General features: G+C 35.4%; 1 protein-coding gene across 5 annotated transcripts in view; it reads left to right on the top strand.

Moving 5' to 3' along the window:
• The window catches only part of LOC118189745 (BLOC-1-related complex subunit 8), a 108,811-nt gene that overhangs the window by 19,730 nt on the left and 68,277 nt on the right, over nucleotides 1–20,804 (top strand). For all 5 annotated transcript variants that reach the window (XM_085823408.1, XM_035360406.2, XM_085823407.1 and 2 more), the window contains exon 4: nucleotides 20,167–20,231. In XM_085823408.1, coding sequence (XP_085679534.1) covers nucleotides 20,167–20,231 — 65 coding nt within the window. The remainder of the gene's footprint in view (nucleotides 1–20,166; nucleotides 20,232–20,804) is intronic.

The raw sequence follows: 20,804 nt of genomic DNA, 5'->3' as shown, positions 1-20,804 counted from the left end.
CAGAGTGAGGAAGCGTGTTTATTATGCTTAGTACAGCAGTAACCAAGAAATAAGAACAAAAGCAGACAAAGATCATCATCAAAGGTCATCGAAATTACGACTTCAGACCTTGATGCAGCCTCGCATCTCTGGTGCATGAATGATCTGATGTTCTGGAAAATACTGGGTGTGTCCCAATTTCTCTAGCAGCTGCCACGATGCATGCAACAAGTTCCTTAGCATTGTTAACAGAGTTTTGTACATTCTTGTCTTGACATACCCCTAAGAGGAAATAGTCAGTGCAAGTGAGGTCTGATGATCTTGCAGGCCAGTGCAATGTACCACTCTTGCTAATCCAATGTTGAGGATACGTAGCATTCATATGGAGACACTCTTCAAGGCTAAAAGGTGAGGGAGGGCTCATAATGCTGAAACTATACGGCAGAATTCATTACAGCAGATACATGTTCATCATATAATAGCTGCAGCAATACTTACTGAAGAAAGATGAGATAATTTGTACCTGTCAGACATTGGGAAGGAGCAAAATCATCTTCATCCAGTGGTGGCTTGGCAAATGCGGTCAAGAGCAGGAGACTGACGTTAATTACGGAAGCGGAAAGTAAACGGCTGTGTCAGGGATCATAAGGGGAGATATATTTTAAAAAAAGTGTTTTTAGGTCTCATTCAGTACCAGTATATCAGAAATAAATGATGCACATGGTATCAGAATGGAGACAAATTACATAAGATACGAAAAGTTATATTTATTTGTTCTTTAACATTTCATTATTACATTGTTTTTGTTCAGGAATTTCCTTCCACCCCTCTGAGCAATACATACATGTATGTCGGATGAAAAGCACTGCTATAAACAAATAATCCAACCCAATTCCAGTTGAACAGCGCTTATTAATACTAATTGTTTACGGAAAGCATCCTAGTTTTTGAACAGCTTCGTATCATCTACCATAAAATTAATTAATTAATCATCTTAAGAATGATTTTGTGTTGAATATGGAAAAACATATGAGGGTTGGCTAGGCATGATTTCATGGAGAATTTTCTAAGGAAAATGGGCTCATATTTACATACCTTAAGGAAATCCACGGAAATGCTTACACAAAGTGGTACGTTGCAGTAGGGTTCCTTCAATCCATCTGTTAAATTTGCATCTAATTGTCAAGTGCTAAATTTTTTTGGCTAGTTTATACATTCAAAGGAAAATACAAGTTACTCACTGAACTTCGCATGTTAGTCTGAATAACCTTCAAACCCGATGAACAGTATATTTCTGTGACAAGGCGAGCTTTCTGACTGTACAATCTGTTTCACATTTAGCGAGCTTGTGCAGAATAAGTTTATTCGCTATTTTATGTAATTTCTGGAATATTTTGTAATTCTTTTATTTTTTTCATTTAAATTTTATTTTTTTAAAGATAATTTCTTTTATTCACAAATATTTATATTTTCTATTTTTCTAATAAGTGAAACATTTAATTAGATTCTGATATTTTGTTTTCATAAGATAAAGTACGAAACCTTTGTTAAAATTTTCATTGCTCACTGTAGTTCAGTGACTGTATTTTAATGTGCTATTTTATTCGCAAGTCCATTCATCAGATTTGAAACTTGGAAATGAATTAACAAATCGATCTTTCCATTCAATTGGTTCTATCGACTTGAATACAGTGAGCCTGAGTAAACGGGAAGTATCTTTCGTAAATATAAAAACCATTATAAGCGCATTTCTAAATAATAATTTTGACAGCTGTTTGATGCTGCTTTCAAAAGATTTCGAAGATTAATTATAAATATAAATATATATACTGAAAATTACGAAGAGAATAACACATACTTACCTGTTATTACGAGAATAAGTATTTCTAATGTATGCAATAGGGAAATTTATTTACTGTATCGATTTATTACTTATTGTAATGGATTGGAATATTTGAATATGAATTAGCTGAATATTTAAGAAAAATATTATTACTGCGAGAATAGGGGAAAAAAAAACATTTTTTGAATATTTACTTTCTTATAGAATGCAGATGAATTCATTTTTACTCAACGAAAATCAAAATTTAGTAGCTAATTAATCTGTCCTGTATCGAGCACTTTAGTTCAGTGATCCGTATTAATGTGCGCTTTTTAAAAAAAAAATTTAAATGCTTCAAGAATAATTAGAAAAGGGCATAATTCTCTTCTTACCCTTAAATTTATCAGGTTCAATATTCCTTCTAACCTTCTTCGGGAACATACACGGACCTGACTCGGAACAGAGAGCTTACTAAAGCTATGTTCACTAATTGTGGTAAGTAGACAGGATACAGACGAAGGGTATACAAAACCCTTTATTTTTCTCTATATACTATAACATCCGTACTTCGGAATACACTGACCCACCACTCGGGGTCTAACGTAAAATTCTAAAAAATAAAACTTAACTCTAATTTAACTTTAGAATAATACACGTGGAAGATTGGCCTTATAATAACAGGAAGCGTATGTAGCACAGAGACTGTGAACACTACAATACATTTAATTTATCAAGAGGATTAAAACCTCTGGCCTGGAAGGCGAACAGCAACTGCGTAACTTCTAAGGTAAGCGGCCTGCGTTGACTTACTGCTTCCTCTCTCTCGCTTGGCAAAAAGGCCACACTTAAATACTTGGCGTTCGCCAGACAAACTTTGCATAAAAACCTTCACGCTTATAATTCTGGCCGGAAGTAGAAAATAAGAAGTGATAGTAAAGATTTAAAATAAAATAAACGTTAGTAAAACTTAAGATCCTTACATACTTCCCGCCAGAGTTAATTAGTTTGAAACTGAGGTCTAAAACGACCTCGTTGAAAACTTTTAGCTCTAGAATCTAACGCGAGGCCAACCTTTTACAAACATAACTTCGTTAGAAACTAGACAATTTAAAAGAAAGAAATTTGTTACAATAGCAGCTCCCAGGATATACAACAATCTTTTTTTCATCTGTACTGCATCTAAACAGGAGCTTTATTCAATTCTGGTTACTTCCAGAGATCTGGAAGGAAAACTAGTTTAATGAAATGTTACACAATGACATGGCAAGTAACATATACAATATACTTCTCTTAACATTCTTATTTCATTCATGACTATTTTAATTATCTCTCCCCGTGCTCTCTGACATGTGTTGTAAAAGAACACCAAACACGAATGTGTTTCTGTCTACGTGTGCCACACTTCCTCCTACAATCAAAACACTAACGTGTTAAAATTCAACATAACGAGACCTCTTAACACTCCCTACTTTCAACTCTAAACCCTGAGGTACTATTCTAAAAGTGGCTAACTCTAAAGTGTAGCGTCAGAGAGCCTAACTACATCATTCAACCTTTACCACATATTCGCCATGATTTAATCTTTACAGTCACACGAATAACAAATTTTTAACATTACTTTCACTTTTACCATATCACAGTATTTCTTAACATTTAAAATAACAGTTCACATGTATATAAGAACATATCAACATGCCGTTAATTTTACACATTTGAAAACATACATTAGTAGTACATTGTTAACTTCTATTCTTTTCAAAGCAAGTGCCAATTCTTTCTACATTGAAATAACACTACATTTCAAAAAGTCTTTCAGACTAAAACTTCTTTCTTGCTAGAATGTTTTAAATAAAATTTATAGAATAACTTTTTACAATATTTAAGTCTTTACACAACGCTATTATACATCAACTTTAGTTTTACGCACGAGTAATTTAAAAACATAATACGAAAATCGGTCACAACTCATTTCTCGCCCTTTTGGCGATAAAGGTAGACCTCGCATGAGGTAAAACTTCTTGAAACCTGCCACTTGCAGTAAGAATGAAAGATTAACTTAACTTTGCAAAGTAACATAAAATTTTACTTATCTTTGTAATATTCGGACATCCTTTTCTGGGCCCAGTCTTTAAAGGTACTGCAGATAGTAGCTTGGTTTATCCTCCTTCTTGTACGGGCTCGCCCTTCAGTGCTTTCCTCTGGAAGCTTCTTTTTTTCACCAGTACGGCCACCTTTGAATACTTTCCTTTTCTCCTCTGCTTGTGGTCTTTGCCGTTCGATGGCAGCTGGTCTGGGCGGAACCGGGAAACTTCTGTCGTGATCCTGCTTGGACCTCGTTGTTGGCCGTTCAAATTTTTCTTGTACTTTTTCCTCCGCCGCTGATGGCCCTTCCGCAGTTCGGCGACTTTTGCTGCGGAGAGTTCTGTCGGATGAGTAGATCTTCCGTTTTAAAGCCGGGTTATAGTTGCCGTCATTTCTCCTGGTCCTCTTCAAATACGTCGTCCTTCTCCCTTCTTCATTCTGGGGGTGTTCGTGAACTCTGTTTTCTGGACGGTGGAACGGCTTCTTTTTCTTGTTACTTTCAATTTTTCCGCGGGGCAATTTTCTTTTCACTTGCTTCTGTCTCTCATTGGCTTGCCCTTGTACTTGTCGTTTTGTCACCTCTGGAACTTGTACCTGCGGTGTCTGCCGTGCTGGATCCTGCAAAAGATCTGAAAAGATTTGCATTTTATTACGATCGAAGTAGGGCTTGATTTGATCAATGTTTGCGGAACAGGTTTCACCATTTCTGGCTTTTAACCCTACAACAGCGTGAGTTATTTTTTCTATAACATATGGTCCTTCAAATCGTGGAAAAAATTTGGCAGTTTTATCTTCTGGTGCTGAAGAAAGTGAATGCTTAATTTTTAAAACTTCATCCCCTACTTTATAAGTTACTCCCCATCGTTTCAAATCATAATATAATTTCTGTTTTCTTTGTGCTACTTCCGTATTCTTTTTTGCTTCTTTTATTAGTTTTTCTATATCACCAATTTTAAATTCTGGGGCTCTTTGTTGCACATAAAATAGTTTATCTAACGGTGTTATAATCTTTCTGCCTAGAAATAACTCAGCAGGAGTTTTGCCCGTTGTATCATGTTTTGCGGTCCTAAGGGCGAAAGCAAATTCATTGACATAGTTATCCCAGCTTTTATGAAAATTTTTAACATAACTACGGATAATTTTCACTATATTTCTGTTGACCCGTTCCGCTATATTTGATTGCGGCCGATACGGGACCATTTTTAAATGACGTATGCCCAGTTTTTGGCACATGTCTTCAAATATATTACTTACAAATTGAGGACCATTATCCGATATAACTTTTAGGGGCGCCCCGTATTTTAAAATATATTTATTTAAAATAGAATCAGTAACAAAATGCAAGAAAAGAAGGATATGAACAGAGTGAGGAAGCGTGTTTATTATGCTTAGTACAGCAGTAACCAAGAAATAAGAACAAATTCAGACAAAGATCATCATCAAAGGTCATCGAAATTACGACTTCAGACCTTGATGCAGCCTCGCATCTCTGGTGCATGAATGATCTGATGTTCTGGAAAATACTGGGTGTGTCCCAATTTCTCTAGCAGCTGCCACGATGCATGCAACAAGTTCCTTAGCATTGTTAACAGAGTTTTGTACATTCTTGTCTTGACATACCCCTAAGAGGAAATAGTCAGTGCAAGTGAGGTCTGATGATCTTGCAGGCCAGTGCAATGTACCACTCTTGCTAATCCAATGTTGAGGATACGTAGCATTCATATGGAGACACTCTTCAAGGCTAAAAGGTGAGGGAGGGCTCATAATGCTGAAACTATACGGCAGAATTCATTACAGCAGATACATGTTCATCATATAATAGCTGCAGCAATACTTACTGAAGAAAGATGAGATAATTTGTACCTGTCAGACATTGGGAAGGAGCAAAATCATCTTCATCCAGTGGTGGCTTGGCAAATGCGGTCAAGAGCAGGAGACTGACGTTAATTACGGAAGCGGAAAGTAAACGGCTGTGTCAGGGATCATAAGGGGAGATATATTTTAAAAAAAGTGTTTTTAGGTCTCATTCAGTACCAGTATATCAGAAATAAATGATGCACATGGTATCAGAATGGAGACAAATTACATAAGATACGAAAAGTTATATTTATTTGTTCTTTAACATTTCATTATTACATTGTTTTTGTTCAGGAATTTCCTTCCACCCCTCTGAGCAATACATACATGTATGTCGGATGAAAAGCACTGCTATAAACAAATAATCCAACCCAATTCCAGTTGAACAGCGCTTATTAATACTAATTGTTTACGGAAAGCATCCTAGTTTTTGAACAGCTTCGTATCATCTACCATAAAATTAATTAATTAATCATCTTAAGAATGATTTTGTGTTGAATATGGAAAAACATATGAGGGTTGGCTAGGCATGATTTCATGGAGAATTTTCTAAGGAAAATGGGCTCATATTTACATACCTTAAGGAAATCCACGGAAATGCTTACACAAAGTGGTACGTTGCAGTAGGGTTCCTTCAATCCATCTGTTAAATTTGCATCTAATTGTCAAGTGCTAAATTTTTTTGGCTAGTTTATACATTCAAAGGAAAATACAAGTTACTCACTGAACTTCGCATGTTAGTCTGAATAACCTTCAAACCCGATGAACAGTATATTTCTGTGACAAGGCGAGCTTTCTGACTGTACAATCTGTTTCACATTTAGCGAGCTTGTGCAGAATAAGTTTATTCGCTATTTTATGTAATTTCTGGAATATTTTGTAATTCTTTTATTTTTTTCATTTAAATTTTATTTTTTTAAAGATAATTTCTTTTATTCACAAATATTTATATTTTCTATTTTTCTAATAAGTGAAACATTTAATTAGATTCTGATATTTTGTTTTCATAAGATAAAGTACGAAACCTTTGTTAAAATTTTCATTGCTCACTGTAGTTCAGTGACTGTATTTTAATGTGCTATTTTATTCGCAAGTCCATTCATCAGATTTGAAACTTGGAAATGAATTAACAAATCGATCTTTCCATTCAATTGGTTCTATCGACTTGAATACAGTGAGCCTGAGTAAACGGGAAGTATCTTTCGTAAATATAAAAACCATTATAAGCGCATTTCTAAATAATAATTTTGACAGCTGTTTGATGCTGCTTTCAAAAGATTTCGAAGATTAATTATAAATATAAATATATATACTGAAAATTACGAAGAGAATAACACATACTTACCTGTTATTACGAGAATAAGTATTTCTAATGTATGCAATAGGGAAATTTATTTACTGTATCGATTTATTACTTATTGTAATGGATTGGAATATTTGAATATGAATTAGCTGAATATTTAAGAAAAATATTATTACTGCGAGAATAGGGGAAAAAAAAACATTTTTTGAATATTTACTTTCTTATAGAATGCAGATGAATTCATTTTTACTCAACGAAAATCAAAATTTAGTAGCTAATTAATCTGTCCTGTATCGAGCACTTTAGTTCAGTGATCCGTATTAATGTGCGCTTTTTAAAAAAAAAATTTAAATGCTTCAAGAATAATTAGAAAAGGGCATAATTCTCTTCTTACCCTTAAATTTATCAGGTTCAATATTCCTTCTAACCTTCTTCGGGAACATACACGGACCTGACTCGGAACAGAGAGCTTACTAAAGCTATGTTCACTAATTGTGGTAAGTAGACAGGATACAGACGAAGGGTATACAAAACCCTTTATTTTTCTCTATATACTATAACATCCGTACTTCGGAATACACTGACCCACCACTCGGGGTCTAACGTAAAATTCTAAAAAATAAAACTTAACTCTAATTTAACTTTAGAATAATACACGTGGAAGATTGGCCTTATAATAACAGGAAGCGTATGTAGCACAGAGACTGTGAACACTACAATACATTTAATTTATCAAGAGGATTAAAACCTCTGGCCTGGAAGGCGAACAGCAACTGCGTAACTTCTAAGGTAAGCGGCCTGCGTTGACTTACTGCTTCCTCTCTCTCGCTTGGCAAAAAGGCCACACTTAAATACTTGGCGTTCGCCAGACAAACTTTGCATAAAAACCTTCACGCTTATAATTCTGGCCGGAAGTAGAAAATAAGAAGTGATAGTAAAGATTTAAAATAAAATAAACGTTAGTAAAACTTAAGATCCTTACATACTTCCCGCCAGAGTTAATTAGTTTGAAACTGAGGTCTAAAACGACCTCGTTGAAAACTTTTAGCTCTAGAATCTAACGCGAGGCCAACCTTTTACAAACATAACTTCGTTAGAAACTAGACAATTTAAAAGAAAGAAATTTGTTACAATAGCAGCTCCCAGGATATACAACAATCTTTTTTTCATCTGTACTGCATCTAAACAGGAGCTTTATTCAATTCTGGTTACTTCCAGAGATCTGGAAGGAAAACTAGTTTAATGAAATGTTACACAATGACATGGCAAGTAACATATACAATATACTTCTCTTAACATTCTTATTTCATTCATGACTATTTTAATTATCTCTCCCCGTGCTCTCTGACATGTGTTGTAAAAGAACACCAAACACGAATGTGTTTCTGTCTACGTGTGCCACACTTCCTCCTACAATCAAAACACTAACGTGTTAAAATTCAACATAACGAGACCTCTTAACACTCCCTACTTTCAACTCTAAACCCTGAGGTACTATTCTAAAAGTGGCTAACTCTAAAGTGTAGCGTCAGAGAGCCTAACTACATCATTCAACCTTTACCACATATTCGCCATGATTTAATCTTTACAGTCACACGAATAACAAATTTTTAACATTACTTTCACTTTTACCATATCACAGTATTTCTTAACATTTAAAATAACAGTTCACATGTATATAAGAACATATCAACATGCCGTTAATTTTACACATTTGAAAACATACATTAGTAGTACATTGTTAACTTCTATTCTTTTCAAAGCAAGTGCCAATTCTTTCTACATTGAAATAACACTACATTTCAAAAAGTCTTTCAGACTAAAACTTCTTTCTTGCTAGAATGTTTTAAATAAAATTTATAGAATAACTTTTTACAATATTTAAGTCTTTACACAACGCTATTATACATCAACTTTAGTTTTACGCACGAGTAATTTAAAAACATAATACGAAAATCGGTCACAACTCATTTCTCGCCCTTTTGGCGATAAAGGTAGACCTCGCATGAGGTAAAACTTCTTGAAACCTGCCACTTGCAGTAAGAATGAAAGATTAACTTAACTTTGCAAAGTAACATAAAATTTTACTTATCTTTGTAATATTCGGACATCCTTTTCTGGGCCCAGTCTTTAAAGGTACTGCAGATAGTAGCTTGGTTTATCCTCCTTCTTGTACGGGCTCGCCCTTCAGTGCTTTCCTCTGGAAGCTTCTTTTTTTCACCAGTACGGCCACCTTTGAATACTTTCCTTTTCTCCTCTGCTTGTGGTCTTTGCCGTTCGATGGCAGCTGGTCTGGGCGGAACCGGGAAACTTCTGTCGTGATCCTGCTTGGACCTCGTTGTTGGCCGTTCAAATTTTTCTTGTACTTTTTCCTCCGCCGCTGATGGCCCTTCCGCAGTTCGGCGACTTTTGCTGCGGAGAGTTCTGTCGGATGAGTAGATCTTCCGTTTTAAAGCCGGGTTATAGTTGCCGTCATTTCTCCTGGTCCTCTTCAAATACGTCGTCCTTCTCCCTTCTTCATTCTGGGGGTGTTCGTGAACTCTGTTTTCTGGACGGTGGAACGGCTTCTTTTTCTTGTTACTTTCAATTTTTCCGCGGGGCAATTTTCTTTTCACTTGCTTCTGTCTCTCATTGGCTTGCCCTTGTACTTGTCGTTTTGTCACCTCTGGAACTTGTACCTGCGGTGTCTGCCGTGCTGGATCCTGCAAAAGATCTGAAAAGATTTGCATTTTATTACGATCGAAGTAGGGCTTGATTTGATCAATGTTTGCGGAACAGGTTTCACCATTTCTGGCTTTTAACCCTACAACAGCGTGAGTTATTTTTTCTATAACATATGGTCCTTCAAATCGTGGAAAAAATTTGGCAGTTTTATCTTCTGGTGCTGAAGAAAGTGAATGCTTAATTTTTAAAACTTCATCCCCTACTTTATAAGTTACTCCCCATCGTTTCAAATCATAATATAATTTCTGTTTTCTTTGTGCTACTTCCGTATTCTTTTTTGCTTCTTTTATTAGTTTTTCTATATCACCAATTTTAAATTCTGGGGCTCTTTGTTGCACATAAAATAGTTTATCTAACGGTGTTATAATCTTTCTGCCTAGAAATAACTCAGCAGGAGTTTTGCCCGTTGTATCATGTTTTGCGGTCCTAAGGGCGAAAGCAAATTCATTAACATAGTTATCCCAGCTTTTATGAAAAATTTTAACATAACTACGGATAATTTTCACTATATTTCTGTTGACCCGTTCCGCTATATTTGATTGCGGCCGATACGGGACCATTTTTAAATGACGTATGCCCAGTTTTTGGCACATGTCTTCAAATATATTACTTACAAATTGAGGACCATTATCCGATATAACTTTTAGGGGCGCCCCGTATTTTAAAATATATTTATTTAAAATAGAATCGGTAACCAATTTCGCGGAGGCTCGTTTTAAGGGAACAATTTCGGTCCATTTACTAAAATGATCAACCATAACAAGGAGATAGCGACTTTTATTTAACTGCCTTTTTGGGAAATAGCCCAATAAATAGATGCCAATTATTTCATTTGGAAATTCGGATTTAATACTATTTAGAAACCCGGCCGGGCGGAAATTAATATAATTAACGGCTTGACATGTTGGGCATTACTGGACATACGCCCTTGTTAACTTTTGCAGTTCAGGAAAGTAGACTGCCTCGCGTACGCGTTGGATAGTTTTTCGAATACCAGCATGAGAAGATAAAGGGCTGTCATGGAGCTCATGCAGGATATTTAATCTAAGACTAGCTGGGATAACAGGTCGAAATTCGTTGTTGGAATTCGTAGTTTTTGTGTAGAATAATAGACCATCTATTAGTTCGTAATGGGCCGCTCTATTTCTTATCGCCACAATATCTTGGTGGCTAAAATTTTCAGGATCCTTCAAATACTCATAAATACTTCCAAACTCAGGATCCTTACCCAGTTCGGTTATTACAGTTTCTCGGGAATTTATTGTACACGCTGTAAGCATTGGAACTTTTACGGTATTACCATGTTCGTCTAATTTAATTCGTGATAGGGCATCTGCTACGATATTTTCCTTTCCGGGGGTATGCTTGATTACCAGATTATATTCTTGCAGCTTGAGTGCCCATCTTATTAACCTTGGGGATAAATTTTTTCCTGAGTACAATCTAGTTACCGCCGTATGATCAGAGTATACTGTTATCGGCGCCTTTCCAAAATAGACTCGGAACTTTTGCACTGCTAACAGAACTGCAAGTGCCTCTCTCTCGGTCGCGGAATAGTTTCTTTGTGTTTGATTTAAAGTTCGACTAAAAAATGCCACGGGCTGCTGATTTTGCGAAAGTACCGCTCCTACCGCATAATCCGAAGCATCCGCGGAAATTTCTAAATTTTCATCCTTTTCAGGAAATTTTAACACAGGGGCTTGCGTTAATGCTTGTTTTAATTTTTCGAAAGCACTATTGGCTTCGGCCGTCCACGAGAATCTTGCCTTTTTCCTTTTTAATTTTAACAATGGCTCAGCGATAGCCGCAAAATCTTTTATAAAGGACCTATAATATGAACAAAGTCCTAGAAAAGAAGAGAGCTTCTTTGCCGTGTTTGGAGTCGGATACTTTTGTACAGCGATTATTTTTGATTCATCTGTCTCGATCCCTTTTTGCGATATTTTGTAACCTAAATATTTTAATTCAGGGGCTGCAAATTTGCACTTTTCGACATTAACTTTTAGACCGGCCTCATTTAATAAAGAAAACACCTGTCTTAAATCCTGTATATGTTGGTCGAGATTATCACTAGTAATAATGATATCGTCTAAATAGATAAATGTGGACTTTCCAAGAACAGGTCTTAACACAATGTCCATGCATCGCTGAAATGTTGCCGGGGCCCCTGAAAGGCCAAACGGCATACGCAAAAATGCATAAGTGCCAGACTTGGTTATAAAAGCAGTCTTAGGCACGTCCTCAGGCCTCACCCCTATTTGAAAATAACCAGTCGTTAAGTCTAAAGTCGTCATAAATTTGGTTGATTTTATGTTCCTTAAAATTTCTTCTATGATCGGTAACGGATATACCGGATATTTCGTTATGGAATTTAATTTACGGTAATCAATAGCGAATCTCCACCTTTTTGGATGCTCCAAAGGATAATCATTATTTTTCTTACATAAAACCACCGGGCTAGCATAACTACTTGAGATGGGCGTTATGATCTTTTTACGTAGCATATCGGTAATATGCCATTCTATAATTTTTTCCTTATTCTTATCATACCGGTATGGTTTTTGACGAACTGGCAATGCATCTCCGGTGTCAATACTATGGTTAGTAACCTGAGTAAATCCTGGAATATCACTAAATAACGAAGCAAATTCACTTACCACTTGTCGGATTCTATCTTGCTCGTCATTAGGCAGGTGGTCAAGATTTAACCTTGGCGGTTCAACCTTTTCTACACGCACTGGTTTCATTGTCAGCTTAAGGGACGCTTCATTAAAATCCAGTGTAGCTTGTGCGCCTGAAAGAAAGTCTATTCCTAAGATCAAATGTGCTTGCAAATTCTTTACTATAAAAAACATCACCTTTACTTGTTCGTCCTTGATACGGATATACAAAGGTACTTTACCTACGCACTTACATTGTTCTCCTTGCGCCGCTAATACTGTTGTATTATCCGCATTATATATGCGGTATTTGCGAAAATACTTTCTAAAAAAGACTTCTGCCACACAGGAACACTGCGCGCCGGTATCCAGGAGTGCGGTGGCCGGGATATTATTCACCAAGACTTCAATCTTCGGAAGAGTCAAATTTTTCACCATTACTGTATTTAACTTGTAGGAAGAGGGGTTTTCGTGGCCTTCGGATTTCCGCACCCTGTCGTCAGCAGAAATCCGTTTTAGTTTAAATTATTTTTCCTTTCCGTGCTTTCCTTCTTTTTCCCCTGGCCTTGAGACTTTGTTCCTGGGTTGCTATTGAACTGTCGACGTTCGACGGCTGTTTTTGAATGCTCGGGTTTCCTTGCCCACTGATTCGCTTTTTCTCCGTAGCCGTATGCTTGAGTTCGCTGTAGTCTTGGCGTACCAAATTGGTTTTGCTGTTGATATTGGCGTCTTCTTTCGACGTCCGCCGTTCTTTTACTTTCAAACTGGATTGCTAGCTCAAATAACTTTTCCAGTGTATTCGGATTTCTTAATTCAATAAAGTCTTGCACTTGGGGTAGTAACCTCGGCAAAATCACTTGAATTATTTCAGGATCCGGACGGTTTCCATACAAGAGCTTGAAAACGTGAATTTTTCTTAAAATAAAGCTTGAGAGGTTTTCGATTCTTTGTTGATATATACTAAAAAGTTCCGTTTCTAATTTCGCACGATCCCTTACAACAGGGAAGGCTTTTAGTAGGGCAGTCTTGAAATTTTCGTAAGTATAGGTGGGACTTCCTGCTTGACCCAAGAGACTTCTGCCGATACATTTGAACCAGTTAAGCGCTTGGCCCCTCAAAGCGCTGGTAGCTAAGGTAACTTTTTGAAACTCGTGCACTCGTGGTAGAGCTTGAAGTGGTCATCCAATTTTTCCAAAAAACTGGTTACCGGTGAGTTTCCGTTAAACGTTGTTTCTGGTTTCATCGAAGCGCACATGGTCTGGACGATGTAACCGAATCCTTCCAGGGCGGCAGCTGGCATTTCTGGATTCTGAGCCGTTTCTGCAGGCAGCACAGGTTCTTCTTGAAACTCGGCCATGGTTATTCTTCTTCGTTGGGCGCCACTATCAGGTTCAATGTTCCTTCTAACCTTCTTCGGGAACATACACGGACCTGACTCGGAACAGAGAGCTTACTAAAGCTATGTTCACTAATTGTGGTAAGTAGACAGGATACAGACGAAGGGTATACAAAACCCTTTATTTTTCTCTATATACAATAACTTCCGTACTTCGGAATACACTGACCCACCACTCGGGGTCTAACGTAAAATTCTAAAAAATAAAACTTAACTCTAATTTAACTTTAGAATAATACACGTGGAAGATTGGCCTTATAATAACAGGAAGCGTATGTAGCACAGAGACTGTGAACACTACAATACATTTAATTTATCAAGAGGATTAAAACCTCTGGCCTGGAAGGCGAACAGCAACTGCGTAACTTCTAAGGTAAGCGGCCTGCGTTGACTTACTGCTTCCTCTCTCTCGCTTGGCAAAAAGGCCACACTTAAATACTTGGCGTTCGCCAGACAAACTTTGCATAAAAACCTTCACGCTTATAATTCTGGCCGGAAGTAGAAAATAAGAAGTGATAGTAAAGATTTAAAATAAAATAAACGTTAGTAAAACTTAAGATCCTTACAAATTCTTCAATAAAAAAAGTGCATTTTCAGCTATAACCAAGTGAAATAATTTTCTAAATATAATTCAAAGCATGAAAAATAAGGTACATAAACAGCTCGGAAATGGAACTAGCATTGAGACTCTCTTTAAGAAATATGGTGAAGCTTAACAAAAAGTCTACGAAGTGAAGTAATTCTGTAGAATATTTTCTAACTCTTTATGATTAAATTGCACTCAATTATACTTTATAAATGACATGTAAATACTATGTAATGTATATGTGTGGATGTGTGTGTGTGTGTGTGGCTCACTAGCGGCTGAGCTGTAAAGTCGTTGAACTCTGGCAGGTTGATCCGGGGTTGGAATCCGGATCCACGGGGATGGCTGTATTGACGTTTACGAGGTTTTCCCCACGTGTAATGTGCATAAGAGTCAGTTTTGCCTAGAAAGTTCTCCACGAGGCACCCTTACCCTTAGGCAAATAACCGTTGAATGCTTTGCTATAATCAAACAAACCAGACCAAACAATAGATATATAAATAAGTAGCTTAAAAAACTGCTATATTTTATGTATACTTATCAAGTAGTATTTCAATATGTATAATGATTGAAAGAAAGTAAAAGTCGGATCCTAACTGATTGTATATAATGTTATCCCTATGAAGGCCCTAACAATTCTTTCTCACTTAAAGTCGTAACCCAAAAAGAGAATAAATTAAACTTCAGATCCGTATACAATACTGAATCTAATAGAAAAAGTACAAAATATAAAAATAAGTTATATATCTACGAAACCTAACTAACTATTTATAGTGATATTACGTAAATATACGTATGGTAATGAACAATTTATAATAAAGATATTTTTCTTTGATATTTTATACCTTGTTGTATATTTGGTTCCATTTATATATACCTATACATAGATATATAATAATTTAAGGATTATAGTAGTAGTTAATACTACTACATATAAAACCCAGAAGTGCATCAATAATGTATTTTTCAGTATTATTTAACTTCATTCTGAAGAATTTTCTGCAGTCTAGTTTGCGATATTTTATTCATAAGTCTCAAATAAAAACAATTATTGTTTATATGTCATTAGAAAATTAACCAAAAAGCAGCGACCACAATGTAATTGAAAAACAGTCCTTTAGACGTGAAATGGTTGAAAGCCATTCGGTTATGACTATTATCTCACATACTCAGCTACTTCGCATACATGGAACATAGAATTCGAAATGAAAAACTCAATTTTTACTACAAATTCATCCATGTAACAAATATCTGTCTTTCTACACCTATGGCTTTTAAAAAAGATGTTATTTATCTTACAGTTTATCGTTAAGTAATACATTTTCATTGTACAAAATTGCATTCATTCGAGGGGTGATTTCCATCCAGTAACTGTATGCACTGGGCAAAATCTGATTTTATCAGAAATTAATCTGATGAAATTTTTCTTCATTTTAAGATAAATCAACTAGTACTTGAACTAATATATATTACAGAACAATTATCATTGCCTAATTAATATATTGTTTAAAAAGAAAAAAGGAAACTTATAAGTATGTGCATTTTTTATTATACAGTTATTGAAAGGAATAGTTTGATAGCTTTTAATTATCCTGTTCATTTTCTTGATCTGTTATCCTCATTTCTTTCGTTTTATAAATATATGAGGTATATGTAAGCATGAGTGATAAAAGTACAAAATCGACGTAGCAGATTTCTTTTATGCAATGACATCTTTATTCAAATTATAGAATGTAGGAGTTCCAAACACATTCTGTTTCAAAGTTTGTTTTTTGGTCAAAGTGATACTTGAAAATATCCTTTCTGCAGTTGCATTGCTCACTGGCAAACTGTACAGTTTCAAAGTAAATGCTGTTATATCTTTTAAAACAAGATTGGGTGGAGCATCTTTAATTTTAAAGGTTCACCTCCAAAATAATGAGCCATCATTTGTGATCTCAGAAAAATAAATATCATTCCAGTCAATGTTGAATAGTTTTCTCTTCTAACTTTCAGTTATGCGTATAATCTAGATTCATCTGAAAATTCTAAGAGATGTTCAGAAAAAAAAAAAGATGTGACTGAGATACTTACTGAGTGGAAAAGTTCTGAGTTGCTTTTAATGATGTGTAATTTGGAGGAATGCACTGAAAAAGTTCACTGCACTTACTTTTTAAGAACTCGTGACATCTTTCCTAAATAGTACTTTGTGATTCTGTCGAAATTTCATTAGTTTTATTTGCCATACAAGATGAAAAAAAAAAAAAAAAAAATCAACATTTTCTGTTGGCCAATAAAGACATACAGGTCATGTCACCTGCAAGATATATATATTCAGTGTAAATTATTCTTCTGAGCACTTCAAGTTTTCTGAAAAATTTTACAGTGATCAGCATGATCATTTTCGTAAAGTAAATTAATTCTTTTAAAAGTCTGATGAAATGGGTATAGTAAATGTCATTTGAAGAATCTGTATTAATTTTTTAGAGTTATCTAGCTAAATGATTATCATATGTTGATGCAGCAATCTGAAAATGAATTGTACTTATATATTATCCCATTGACTACAGTACAAAGTCCGAAATCCAGACTCGTCGGGACTTTGGCGATTCCGAATTTGGGATTTTTCCGGATATTAGATCATCAGTTTAAATCTAGTAAGATGGCACGTAGAAATTATAAAATAAAAAATATGAAATCTTGATTTATGAAATAATGAAGTATTTTTTATCTAAAGAGTATCAAAATTTACAAAAAAAAAAAAAAAGCTTAATATTTATTTGTTTACCTTATTAAACACTTCTTTCAATGTAAGTTGTTTAAGTTGTTTCTTTTTTGTGCTAATACTTTTCTCTTTAATTCTGTAGACAGACATAATCTCTTGTGTAGTTACATTGTTGAAGTCCTGTAACTGATGTTTGCTGTTTCGAGAATTCGAACTAACTTGTCAATCAAAATTTTCCCATTTGCAGTAACTTCTCTGTCACTTTCTTCACTATCGGTAGTGGTATTTTCTGGATCTAGAACCATACTACAGATTTTGCCATTCATTAATTGACTGGTGATTGAGAAGCATTGTCATCACAATGAAAAACTTCTTTTATATCATCTTCATATATTGCTACTTCTCCACATTTCTTTACAAAATCCGTTAATTGGAAAATTTCACTTTTGTTCTGTGATATCCGAAAACCTTTAAAATTAGCGGCTTTCGTCATCAAATTTAGTTATCCTTCACTATACATGTTTGGCTATGCATCATGAGCTTGGCGACTAACGACAAGTTGCTCTGTTAAATTTTATCTTGCTTCTATTGCGCACAGAGATAATTAAGCCTGGATTGTATTAGTTTCGTTATTTATTATACTTATATCTATTTCTTGCACATGCTTAAGGCTTATGAGAGTTCTGAATAAATGAATTCCTACATATACTTAAGCCTTATCGAGGGCTGGCACTAGATATCTTACCGTCTGATGCAGTCTCTGTAGGTCCTAAATTCTGTGACCTGGTGCGGCCATACAAGCCCTGGCACTGGTTCTGGGTTTATGTGAATAACGAATCAGTTATTCTTAATTCAAATAGCCCTAAATGTAATCTTTGGGTCTATGAGTATCATTAATAGAATCTATTTTGAGCATATGGAAAGAAATTTTTGGTAAATTTTTCTTCGTCAACAATTTTTAGCGCATTTAACTTAAATCTGTAATCATTGCCAATTGTAATGTCAACATAAAAGGTTACCATACTTCTTTATTATTCAACTACTAACATAAACAATTTTTTTAGGCATCGCTACATGAGTCATTACTTAAGTGGTCATGTTTTGATAAACATGCGGTGAAAGTATAATAAATAATGATTCACCCAGGTTGGCGTCAAATCAGCAATGGATCTATGTGGAATGTTTTGGTTTGAGATGTGTGCTAAGCAGATACGCAGCAACGGAGCCAATTTAATGAATGTACAAATTTAAGCTAAAATGATTGTTCCTTCAACAAGGTATTTTATTTAGTGTCAAAGTGAAATTCGGAAGAATCGGGACCCTACAGATGTTTTATTATGCATGGAGGGGGGGAATCAAATGTGCAATCGTAAAGCCTACGGAAAAACATAGTTGGTGGTTTTGAGGTCCGGATTTTAGATTATTCTGGGTAATGGACGTCCGGATTTCAGACTTTATACTGTATAAAAGTGGGCTATTATCAAACTATGAAAGTTGTCAGAGATCTTGCCAGAGTTGTGCCGATTGTTCATGTTGAATCCTGAAGGAGCTGTCGTCTCTTTCTTTAATAAACAATAAATATTCAATCTGCTTCATTCCTGCACTTTGTAAAAAGGCTTTCGATGATTTCTGCAATTTTGTTAGGCTCTCTGGAAGCTCTGTTTAGAATGCTATGATTATAAACTTCCCACATGTAACTGCTGGCTATCCAAAATGCAACACCGGGAAAGAAGCATCCAGACAGTATAAAGCTTCATCATATGTATACTGTGATGGAATATACAAATGATTACAATTTCAGAACATTCACACATCATGAATGACTGCAGCTTTCCTTACAATCCATATGTAAAAGGAGAAATGAGTGTTGTAATAATGGGAACTATTCTGTTGTCAGATCTTTTGTTGTGAGCAGTTTCAATATGCTTCTTAGAAAAACACGAGCATCATTGAAGTGTGTTTCTAATTTCGATCAAGGCAGACTCATTGCATGGAGAGATTGTGGATTATCCTTCCAAGAAATCAGTGTGTCATATATAGTGAAGCAACAGTCGCGAATATGGATGCAGGAGGGAGTAACTGATGGACAGGAGCAATTGCAACTGCTTTATCACACTTCTTGAGAACACAGGCAAATTCTGCACATGGAACTGGTGGAGCACAATGCCACATTTGCAACCATATCACAACAAATGAAGCTTATAACACAACAATCGGTATCTGCATGAACAATTAACTGTTGAGCATCATCATACTGGTCCTTCACCCAGTGTTATCATATGGGGTGATATTGGATTCCTCTCCAGCACCCCCTAGTATGCTTTAGGATACACTTACCAGCCTTTGCTATATATCTTTGAAGTTTCACAGCCTGTTGTCCTTCCTTACCTTCAGAGCTTGCCTGAGGCCACATTTCAACATTCCAATGCATGATCACACGTTTAAGCTTTCTTCTTAGCTCACTCTATTGCGTTGTTATCTTGGCCTGCTCGTTCTCCAGATCTATTGTCCATCGAGCATTTCTGGTCAATGACTGGAAAACACCTAGCCATGGTGAACCAGATGAACTACAGCTACGTTTGGGGCAGCATGAACTGCCACTTTCAAACAACACATCCAAAGCTGCTGCAGCATGTAGCAGTGGTTATTGACAGATGTGGAGGCAGCACTCATTATTAATTTTCTCATCTTCCTCACCTCAAAATAAATAGTTTCAATTTCATTAATTATTCACTTTTGTATGGAATTCATACTGTACCACCATTTTGAAAATGGCTGTTTCATTTTATGCATTAGCATGGCAAAGAAAAATTAGTGATATGAGAGTTTACAAATGCTCTCCAAAATTGGCAAAATTTGCAACTTTTCAATGTGTGGGAGGGGATGTTAATGAGAAAATAGCAAAATTTGCACAGTCAAAAGACTGCATAAATAAGAAAATTATTTAGACTTCTGATATTAATTTTATGCTAGACTATTTTTAGCATTTTATTATACAAGTTGCTTTTTGTGCAATATGAATTTTCCCACCCCTAAAAATATAATTTTTATAGATAGAAGTCAACCAAATGCATCGTGAACTCCAAGGAAAGTGTTATGATTTAGAATATGCAATTAAGTAAGTATGCTTTCATTTAAAACTTGATTTTTTTCTTTTGCTTAATAATCATTTCATTCTTAGCTATTATTTTTTTCTAGTTAGCACAAATTTAATTGTGATGAACTTTTCACATGTTTAGAATTTGAGTTTGTTACTGTAAGAGCTAGATTATCTGGAAAGCTCAGAAAATGCAAAATGCCAGATTCGTGGAAATTCTGCACAGTTGAATTTATAAAAAGTGCAGTTCATGGTAGAAAAACCGAATAAGTGGAAGAAAAATTTAGTCTAAAAACTATAAGGCCAGTCATGTTATTTTTCATCAACTTGAATGACAAAAGCCTATAATCAAAATTATATAATATTTCAGTGAAGAAATGCCTTCCAGACAGACAGATGGATGGATGGCTTTAAACATATAAAATCCAGCATAATTTCATAAGTTTTAAACATATTAAAGTAAAATATCCGATTATGAAATACTGTCAACTACGAAAGTTGATGGAGATCCTGCCAGACTTTGGCATTTGTTCCAACTGAAATTTAAAGGACTAGATTAGTTTTTCTTTAGTTAGATAATCAACAGATACAAGT

This window comes from Stegodyphus dumicola, chromosome 9 (genome assembly GCF_044657685.1).
Source record: "Stegodyphus dumicola isolate Sdum_Otavi_A_Nest chromosome 9, ASM4465768v1".
In the NCBI taxonomy this organism is placed as follows: Eukaryota; Metazoa; Arthropoda; class Arachnida; order Araneae; family Eresidae; genus Stegodyphus; species Stegodyphus dumicola.
This window is presented reverse-complemented; position numbering and strand designations above follow the sequence as displayed.